Here is an 11,407-nt window from a genome sequence, read left to right as displayed (position 1 = left end):
CTTGTTTAGGTAATAAGAGACAAGCTTGACACTTATTTTCGGTCACTATTCTTAACGTCCGCCCGCGTGAAAAACGCTGAAGTGGAAAACGCGCAACCGTCGTTTGAAGATACTGACATACTGTATGTAGTTGAACTCCTAACATTCGGAACCTTCGACACTTACAGGTAACATGCTTTACTTGAATGTTTGATTTGTAGTATGGCATTTAAAAACAATGTTGTGTATGTTGCGGTAAATGTATCTTTATTATCTTTTTAAAAAGGCTGACTTGTCTGATGCAAATTGTATTGAGTCTAATTGAAGGTGTACCTACTATTGTGGCCAAGATGGCGCTTAGTCGACTTAGACTTGGACTTCCTTTTATTGTCATTCAAATATGAACTTTACAGTACAGATAAGAACGACATTTCGTTGCATTGGCTCGTTGTAGTGCAGTAGTGCAGCAATAATGGGCAGATATAAATAAATAGATTACTGTACAGATAAATATATTGAACTTTTTAAAGTTAAAGTACTAATGATTGTCTCACACACACACACACACACACACACACACACACACACACACACACGCACTAGGTGTGGTGAGATTATCCTCTGCATTTGACCCATCACCCCCACCCCCTGGGAGGTGAGGGGAGCAGTGAGCAGCAGCGGTCGCCGCGCCCGGGAATAATTTTTGGTGATTTAACCCCCAATCCCAACCCTTGATGCTGAGTGCCAAGCAGGGATCTGGTAATGGGTCCCATTTTATAGTCTTTGGTATGACTCGACCTACCGATCTCAGGGCGGACACTCTAATTTGCATATGCATCCACCTTTATGGATGTATGTTATATTGTCTTTATATTCCAGCGAGTTAATCTGTTTTTGGGGGGGGAATTGAGGGAATTATTTTGATGCGTTCAAGAGTCTTATGTCCTGAGGGAAGAAGCTGTTACAGAACCTGGAGGTTCTGCTACGGAGGCTGCGGAACCTCTTTCTAGAGCCCAGCAGTGAAAACAGTCCTTGGTGGGGGTGGGAGGAGTCTCTACAGATTTTCTGAGCCCTGGTCAGGCAACGGCTTTTTGCGATCTCCTGTATAGGAGGAAGAGGAGTGCTCTGCAGAGACTTTCAGTCTGAGGCACTGCAGACTCCAGTCCAGACAGAGATGCAGTTGGTCAGTAGGCTCTCTATAGTGCGTCTGTAGAATTTGGTGAGAATGGGGGGAGGGAGCTGTGCTCTTTTCATCCGACGCGAAAAGTGCATGCGCTGCTGATCTCTTTTTACAAGAGCTCCGGTGTGTAGGGACCAAGTCATATTGTCAGTTATCTGCACCCCCAGGAACTTGGTGCTGCTTACGATCTCCACTGCTGTGCTGAAGAGTGGAGTGTGGCTGGACTGGTGCCTCCTGAAGTCGACGATGATCTCCTTGGTCTTGTCGACGTTCAGGACCAGGTTGTTGGTTCTGCACCAGTCAACCAGATGTTTCAGCTCCGTTGTTGTCACGGATGAGGGCCACTACTGTTGTGTCGTCCGCATACTTCACAGTGTGGTTAGTAGTGGACATGGCGCAGTAGTCATGGGTCATCAGTGTGAACAGCAGCGGACTCAGGACACAGTCCTGGGGGGAGCCGGTGCTCAGGGAGATGACATCATTGTTATCAGGTCAGAAACACACACATGTACATACTGTACTTCGAGGAGTAAGGAGGGTTTCCAGTCAGAATGTATTGATCTTTATTATCTTTTTAAAAAGACTGACTTGTCTTATACAAATTGTATCGAATCAATGGAAGGTGTACCTAATATTGTGGCCAAGATGGCGCCGAGTGCCATCAATGTTATCAGGTCAGACACACACACACACACACACACACACACACACACACACACACACACACATGTACATTCTGTACTTCGAGGAGTAAGGAGGGTTTCCAGTCAGACTGAAAGATACAGTTTTGATGTATTCCCACAGCCCATTATTTGGTGTGGGCTTCCTGCAGGTGTGCTGTGCTTGTGGGAGTGATGCTTGATGTGAGAACCTCCCTCTACATTCCCATGAAATGGGGGGGGAAAAACCTGCTCAGAGTGACCATGATGATCTTGCGACGGTGGGGCCTGCTGCTGGCACTGGGTGAGTCAACTTTTCTATTAAAGTACCCCATAGTTCATGCAGTATGTACGTTTACATGTATGAAAAGATTGTTTATTTCAACAATTAGCTGAATAAATAATGACTTTAACCACATTTCTGTGGTTAAAGTCAGAAATGATTAGATTTTTTGCTGTCAACGTACTGGTAGTATTCTTAAAATGTTGCTATCAAAAGAATAACAATGAATCCTTTAGACTTCTTCAATCATAAATGATCATTTACCTTGTTCCGTTCAGTTCAGTTTCAGTTTATTTAGAACATGCATACGACGATGTAACGCATCACACAGTTCCAGTTGTTTCATTACAGCACGTCCGAAAAGGAGTAGGAAGAAGCAGAGCTTATTTAATCCGACCCCTTTTCATACCATAGCAGTTTTATCCAATTTCCTTGTTCTCTGTAACAGAACAGTGAACAAATAAAGAATAAATAAATAATATACCATAGTAAGCATACAAATATTAAATACATAAATAATCTTTGTCTCAATAAAAAAAAAAGAAAGAAGGAAAAATAAATTATTGATGGAATTTTAAAAAAAGACATTTTTATAATAATAAATTATTATTATTATTACTATTATTAATACCCCAAAAGGGACAAGCGGTAGAAAATGGATGGATGGATAAAACCCCTTTTTTTTAAATCCAAATTGATTGAGATGATTGTACCCCGCCTTCTGCCCATGTGCAGCTGGGATAGGCTCCAGCACCCCCCGCGATCCCATAAGGGACAAGCGGTAAAAAATGGATGGACATCTTTATTTAAATGTATTAATTTAATACAATTTTCTCCAATTTCCTTGTTCTCTGTAACAGAACAGTGAACAAATAAATAATAATATACCATAGTAAGCATACACATATTCAATACATAAATAATTTTTGTTTCAATAAAAAAAAAAAAAAATTGTTGATGGAATTAAAAAAAAAAAAAAAAAAAAGTTTTTATAATAATAATAATAATAATTATTATTATTATTACCCCAAAAGGGACAAGCGGTACAAAATGGATTGATGGATAAAAGCCCTTTTTTAAATCCAAATTGATTATTTCTATCCTCATTTATCGAGTGTGTGTGATTGTGAGTGTGAATGTTGTCTGTCTATCTGGGTTGGCCGTGCAATGATGTGGCGACTTGTCCAGGGTGTACGCCGCCTTCCTCCCATATGTGCAGCTGGGACAGGCTCCAGCACCCCCCGCCACACTGTAAGGGACAAGCTGTAGAAAATGGATGGATATCTTTATTTAAATGTATTAATTTAATAACATTTTATCAAATGTCCTTGTTCTCTGTAACAGAACAGTGAACAAATAGAGCATAAATAAATAATATACCATAGTAAGCATACAAATATTAAATAAATAAATAATCTTTGTCTCAATAAAAAAAAGGAAAAAAAATTGTTGATGGAATAAAAAATAAAAACAGTTTTTTATAATAAGTTATTATTATTTTTATTATTATTATTATTATTAATACCCCAAAAGGGACAAGCGGTAGAAAATAGATGGATGGATAAAACCCCTTTTTTTTTAAAATCCAAATTAATTATTTCTATATTTATGTAGTGTGTGTGATTGTGAGTGTAGACGTTGTCTGTCTCTGTGTTGGCCCTGCGATGAGGTGGCGACTTGTCCAGGGTGTACACCGCCTTCCGCCCATGTGCAGCTGGGATAGGCTCCAGCACCCCCCGCGATCCCATAAGGGACAAGCGGTTGAAAATGGATGGACAACTTTATTTAAATGTATTAATTTAATACAATTTTCTCCAATTTCCTTGTTCTCTGTAACAGAACAGTGAACAAATAAATAATAATATACCATAATAAGCATACAAATATTCAATACATAAATAATCTTTGTCTCAATTAAAAATAAATAAATAAATAAATTGTTGATGGAATTAAAAAAAAAAAGTTTTTAATAATAATAATTATTATTATTATTATTATTATTATTATTATTATTATCATTAATACCCCAAAAGGGACAAGCGGTACAAAATGGATTGATGGATAAAACCCCCTTTTTAAATCCAAATTGATTATTTCTATCCTCATTTATCTAGTGTGTGTGATTGTGAGTGTGAATGTTGTCTGTCTATCTGGGTTGGCCCTGCGATGAAGTGGCGACTTGTCCAGGGTGTACCCCGCCTTCCTCCCATATGTGCAGCTGGGATAGGCTCCAGCACCCCAGCCTCACTGTAAGGGACAAGCGGTGGAAAATTGATGGATATCTTTATTTAAATTTATAAATGTAATAAAATGTTATCAAATGTCCTTGTTCTCTGTAACAGAACAGTGAACAAATAGATAGTAAATAGATAATATACCATAGTAAGCATACAAATATTAAATACATAAATAATCTTTGTCTCAATAAAAAAAAAAAAGGAAAAAAAATTGTTAATGAATTAAAAAAAAAAAAAAGTTTTTTATTATAATAAATTATTATTATTATTATTTATACCTCAAAAGGGACGAGAGGTAGAAAATGGGTGGATGGATAAAAACCCTTTTTTTAAAAAAAAATCAAAATTAATTATTTCTATATTTATGTAGTGTGTGTGAGTGTGAATGTTGTCTGTCTATCTGTGTTGGCCCTGCGATGAGATGGCGACTTGTCCAGGGTGTACACCGCCTTCCGCCCATGTGCAGCTGGGATAGGCCCCAGCACCCCCCGCGACCCCGAAAGGGACAAACGGTAGAAAATGGATGGAATGTTGTCTGTCTATCTGTTTTGGCCCTGCGATGAGGTGGCAACTTGTCCAGGGTGTACGCCGCCTTCCGCTCGTGTGCAGCTGGGATAGGCTCCAGCACCCCCCGCGACCCTGTAAGGGACAAGCGATAGAAAATGTATATCTTTATTTAAATGTATGAATTCAATACAATTGTAAATATAAATAAACATTAACATTTATATAGCGCCTTTCTCGACACCCTTTATTTTTTCAATCTGCAGTCTGGTAGTGGTGAGTTATATTTGTAGCACATTCATTGACATTTATACGCCAGTGTGGGCTGCATTGGAGCTAAGGTGGGTAAAGTGTCTTGCCCAAGGACACAATAGCGGTGACTGGGATGGAGGAAGCTGCGTTTCAACCGCCAACCTTGCTCTACCGCTTCAGCCACTGCCTAAAATATGATTTTTCCCAAGAACTGCCAAAGTCTCTTTCTCTCTGACTGTTCTCAACTCCTATTTATATGCCACCAGTTAAATAAGAAGTATATTGCAAGCCAGAAGAATGCCATGTCATGGATGTGTAATTGTTGCAATATTTGAATATTTCTTAAAGTTCTGACAGTTTTTGTTGGGTTATAACAGTATGTGTATTCAGATTTTTCGGTTTGATACACCTTCATGCTGATTTCTCAAATGGTACTAATATTTCATGTGAGGGACAGTAAGTGTGGACAAAAAGGCGAGGCATTCGGTGTGGAAGCGGAGATTTAGGCTGGTGAGAGTAGTTGCTACGGCGATAATGCCAAGGAGAAGTCAGAGCTTGAAAACCCACTCATGTCGTTAATCCACCTGTTTTTTAACATGTGGCCTCCAGGTGTAATATACCACGGAAAGTGTTTTCTTTTTTTTTTCTTTTACATCAACTTAACATATTTTCTTTTCTGCCTTTTTATTTATTTATATATATTTTTAATTTGTTTACACAATTTCATTGCTTTATAGTGGTACCTCAACTCACAAGCTCTTGTTTTGATTGGCTCAATTTAATTGGTGCTCGACCCCCACAAAAACAGCACAATTGTAACCTGTAACATGCCTTTTTAAAAATATCAAAACAACTTTAGATATTAAATATTGTATGAAAAACAATACAACAGAATATTCTACTAACTATAGTAGTTTTATGAAGTAATGTAATATAATAATGTATAGCTTTTACCTTGGAGAGTAGACTTCTATGGTATCTCTTTAGGGGTCGGGGAAATTATACATTTTTAGATGGATCGCACTTGGGACACGAGCGATTGTAGAATTGGTTAGTAAATGTCAATAATCGATTATTAATTTATTGTAAATAAAGTAATGCAGACAGTTGTATAATTTGGGCGACCACAACGAACCACCTCACCGAGATATCCGACCAGCTCCTTTTATGTTTCAGTTTTGCACATTTCTCCATTAAATCAATGATTGTAATGGGCATTAGTTCAACTGTTTCTTCTTACAAATGCACTGTGTTTAAAAATTGCAAGTGATGAACGCTTATTTAGTGAAAGGAAAGTAATGTAAAACTGCATCAATATACATAAATTAAAGATGCATCAATAATAATCGATTTGTATTCGAATCGTAGCTACTTAATCGTAATTGTGAGGTACCCAAAACTTCCACCTCTCCCTCCAGCTGATTCTCCGTCAAACACACCATCAGCAGCTTCCCTATATTTTCATGGATAAATATCTGCCATTTAGATATTATTGTAACATTCTCTGCTCCTTTATTGACTCATTCTGCTTTAGTATGGTGCAGACTAGCAGTGATACTCTTGAATTGCTTCACCGAGTAAGCTAGCTACACACTTTATTTTATTCATTGAATATCATCCACATTTTCTCAGCACTGTCTTCACATTCACTTGGAAAACAAAGCTTTTTTGAGCTTTAGCTACAAGCTAATGCTAGTAAGTAAGACCAAATGTTTTGGTAGAACCTCACAGGGTTCATTGTGGCATTTACAACCTCAATTAATGGTGGGGAAGCTTATAACTAAAACAGCTCTTATTTTAAAGTATTTTTAAGTGAAACAAAACATTTGCTGAAACCGAATCAATAGTGCCTCTGGTGGTTGTAGCCATGTAGTGCACTTCATTTTTGCTTCAAATTACTTGAGGGTGCAATTAATCGACAATCAATTCCACACACCAGTAGTAAATAAGTTGTCTGTCTGTCCCTAAACTGTCTGCGGTTGTGTAAATAAATACCCTTGAATAGATTATAAATCCATTCCAAATCCACATAAAAAGTATCCGTGTTGTCTTTAAAGGGGAACTGCACTTTTTTGGAATTTTGTCCATCATTTATAATCTCTATGTAATTTTTGTATGCATTTTAACTCGTAAAATACGGCAAGTACGAGGTGGATAACAATACAGATATTTCGCCTCCTAAAAAAACATCCCAAAACCGCCAACAATACTCCATATACATCTCGTGACCTGAATTCTATCCAAGTATTAGTGATATTGTTACTTTAAGTGTTAACACAGACGAACTACTTTTAGTGGCGCTGTGATCACAGCTGTTGTATTGACATACTTTAGCTGCTACATAGGCGCTGAGCTGGTGAAAGTTAATTCTAGATTATAAATCATGCCTCTTACATGTATAGAAGAGAGTTGTCATAAAACAAGAAGTTGGTCAACTTTGACATTCAACTCATACCTAGAGATGGTGAGGCAGAAATGAAAAGACGCTCATTTGTGGCCACTTTTTTTTTTTTATACCTTTTGAATGGATTATGATTCATTCTTCATCTAATTGAGAAGGTAAAAAAATCCCATCAGTCGACATCCCAGTGAGACCAGACATTGTACACTGATTGTTTTATTATTTTCGTAGTTTGTATATCATCTTAAGCGTTTAGTTAAGAGGGATACTTGCTGGATCTGCTTATCACTGAGTGTCTAAAACTTGTACTCATCCTCCCTATTTTCAGGCTCAAAAATATAAAGTTTTTGATCATCATGGGGACGGCGTGGCGAAGTTGGGAGAGTGGCCGTGCCAGCAATCTGAGGGTTACTGGTTCAATCCCCACCTTCTACCATCCGAGTCACGTCCGTTATGTCCCTGAGCAAGACACTTCACCCTTGCTCCTGATGGGTCCTGGTTAGCGCCTTGCATGGCAGCTCTCGCCATCAGTGTGTGAATGTGTGTGTGTGAATGGGTGAATGTGGAAATAGTGTCAAAGCGCTTTGAGTTCCTTAAAAAGGTAGAAAAGCGCTATACAAGTATAACCATTTATTTACCATCATTTGTCCTAAAGTCGTCTCTGTTGTCTCCCACAAAGTCTGCAATGATAAGTAGCGTTGTTGTTGAAGGCAAAAGCGAATGTTGTGATGCTTCTGTAAAATTAAAACGCCGCCGTATGATTAAAACGGGCAAAATACGTAAATATTGTTATTATGAATGTGCCTACATTACATATGAACTTTGTGTGAATATTAAATGTTGATGGATGTTTTCAGAGCACTTTATAGGCGGAATAGAGGGACTCCCATTGTTGCTAAGGATTATTTAGATTGTATTAAAAAAACAAAAAAAAACCTATGTGTTCTTGTCTTATGTAAGTATTGTAAATGATAGGCAAAATTCCAGAAAAAGTGCAGTTCCCTTTTAAGCATGTTGATATTTGTGCAAGTAGTTTGTTGTATTGTGCCTCCTCAGTGGTTGTATGCCATACTTGCCAACCCTCACGGATTTTCCGGGAGACTCCCGAAATTCAGCGCCTCTCCCGGGACAAATTTTCTCCCGAAATTCAGGCGGACTCAGGTCCATGCGGACCTGAGTCCGCTTTCCCACAATATAAACAGCGTACCTGCCCAATCACCTTATAACTGTAGAATGATGGAGGGCGAGTTCTTGGTTTCTTATGTGGGTTTATTGTTAGGCGGTTTCATTAACGTCCTCCCAGCGCGGCAACAACACACAACAGCAGTAGTCACGTTTTCGTCTCCCGTAAAGCAGTTCGTCTGCCGTAAACAGCAATGTTGTGACACTCTTAAACAGGACAATACTGCCATCTAGTGCATTTGATGAAAGCACTTTTGTGCGTGCCACACAGCAATGCATCATCAGAGAGGGTGTTCAGCATGGTTGGAAAAATAGTGACAGAGAATAGAACAAGGATGGACAATTCAACCCTTAACTCAACAATGAGTAGATGAGTGTTATGTGTGTGTAAATGTGTAAATAAATGAACACTGAAATCAAGTATTTATTTTATTTATATATATTTATATATGTATATACATATGTAATAAAATAAATATATATTTATAGCTAGAATTCACTGAAAGTCAAGTATTTCTTGTGTGTGTATGTATGTATGTATGTATGTATATATATATATACATATGTAATAAAAGAAATATATATTTATAGCTAGAATTCACTGAAAGTCAAGTATTTCTTGTGTGTGTATGTATATATATATATATATGTATATGTATGTATGTATATAATATATATATATATATATATATATATATATGAAATACTTGACTTAGTATTTCTTATATATACAGGTAAAAGCCAGTAAATTAGAATATTTTGAAAAACTTGATTTATTTCAGTAATTGCATTCAAAAGGTGTAACTTGTACATTATATTTATTCATTGCACACAGACTGATGCATTCAAATGTTTATTTCATTTAATTTTGATGATTTGAAGTGGCAACAAATGAAAATCCAAAATTCCGTGTGTCACAAAATTAGAATATTACTTAAGGCTAATACAAAAAAGGGATTTTTAGAAATGTCGGCCAACTGAAAATTATGAAAATGAAAAATATGAGCATGTACAATACTCAATACTTGGTTGGAGCTCCTTTTGCCTCAATTACTGCGTTAATGCGGCGTGGCATGGAGTCGATGAGTTTCTGGCACTGCTCAGGTGTTATGAGAGCCCAGGTTGCTCTGATAGTGGCCTTCAACTCTTCTGCATTTTTGGGTCTGGCATTCTGCATCTTCCTTTTCACAATACCCCACAGATTTTCTATTGGGCTAAGGTCAGGGGAGTTGGCGGGCCAATTTAGAACAGAAATACCATGGTCCGTAAACCAGGCACGGGTAGATTTTGCGCTGTGTGCAGGCGCCAAGTCCTGTTGGAACTTGAAATCTCCATCTCCATAGAGCAGGTCAGCAGCAGGAAGCATGAAGTGCTCTAAAACTTGCTGGTAGACGGCTGCGTTGACCCTGGATCTCAGGAAACAGAGTGGACCGACACCAGCAGATGACATGGCACCCCAAACCATCACCCAACCATGCAAATTTTGCATTTCCTTTGGAAATTGAGGTCCCAGAGTCTGGAGGAAGACAGGAGAGGCACAGGATCCACGTTGCCTGAAGTCTAGTGTAAAGTTTCCACCATCAGTGATGGTTTGGGGTGCCATGTCATCTGCTGGTGTCGGTCCACTCTGTTTCCTGAGATCCAGGGTCAACGCAGCCGTCTACCAGCAAGTTTTAGAGCACTTCCTGCTTCCTGCTGCTGACCTGCTCTATGGAGATGGAGATTTCAAGTTCCAACAGGACTTGGCGCCTGCACACAGCGCAAAATCTACCCGTGCCTGGTTTACAGACCGTGGTATTTCTGTTCTAAATTGGCCCGCCAACTCCCCTGACCTTAGCCCCATAGAAAATCTGTGGGGTATTGTGAAAAGGAAGATGCAGAATGCCAGACCCAAAAACGCAGAAGAGTTGAAGGCCACTATCAGAGCAACCTGGGCTCTCATAACACCTGAGCAGTGCCAGAAACTCATCGACTCCATGCCACGCCGCATTAACGCAGTAATTGAGGCAAAAGGAGCTCCAACCAAGTATTGAGTATTGTACATGCTCATATTTTTCATTTTCATAATTTTCAGTTGGCCGACATTTCTAAAAATCCCTTTTTTGTATTAGCCTTAAGTAATATTCTAATTTTGTGACACACGGAATTTTGGATTTTCATTTGTTGCCACTTCAAATCATCAAAATTAAATGAAATAAACATTTGAATGCATCAGTCTGTGTGCAATGAATAAATATAATGTACAAGTTACACCTTTTGAATGCAATTACTGAAATAAATCAAGTTTTTCAAAATATTCTAATTTACTGGCTTTTACCTGTGTGTGTGTGTGTGTGTGTATATATATATGAAATACTTGACTTAGTATTTCTTATATATATATATATATATACATATATATATATATATATATATATATATATATATATATATATATATATATATGAAATACTTGACTTAGTATTTCTTATATGAAATACTTGACTTGGTGAATTCTAGCTGTAAATATACTCCTCCCCTCTTAACCACGCCCCCCCCCCCCCCCCACACACACACCTCCTGAAATCGGAGGTCTCAAGGTCATACTTGCCAACCCTCCCGGATTTTCCGGGAGACTCCCGAAATTCAGCGCCTCTCCCGAAAACCTCCCGGGACAAATTTTCTCCCGAAATTCAGGCGGACTCAGGTCCATGAGGACCTGAGTCCGCTAACCCACAATATAAACAGCAT

General features: G+C 38.3%; 1 protein-coding gene across 3 annotated transcripts in view; it reads left to right on the top strand.

Annotated features, from left to right (window-relative positions):
- The window catches only part of LOC133584197 (activin receptor type-2A-like), a 43,860-nt gene continuing 32,453 nt past the window's right edge, over nt 1–11,407 (top strand). The window contains exons 1-3 of one of the 3 annotated variants that reach the window (XM_061937705.2): nt 1–167; nt 1,327–1,650; nt 1,992–2,122. In XM_061937705.2, the coding sequence (XP_061793689.1) occupies nt 1,406–1,650; nt 1,992–2,122 (376 nt within the window). In that variant the 5' untranslated portion in view covers nt 1–167; nt 1,327–1,405. Of the gene's footprint in view, nt 168–841; nt 1,834–1,991; nt 2,123–11,407 lie in introns of those variants that run through there. The other 2 variants (XM_061937703.2, XM_061937704.2) reach the window with 2 other exon arrangements.

The sequence above is a fragment of the Nerophis lumbriciformis genome, linkage group LG03 (assembly GCF_033978685.3).
Source record: "Nerophis lumbriciformis linkage group LG03, RoL_Nlum_v2.1, whole genome shotgun sequence".
Taxonomy (NCBI): domain Eukaryota; kingdom Metazoa; phylum Chordata; class Actinopteri; order Syngnathiformes; family Syngnathidae; genus Nerophis; species Nerophis lumbriciformis.
Note: the sequence above shows the minus strand (reverse complement) of the source record. Positions and strands in the feature narration are given on the sequence as shown.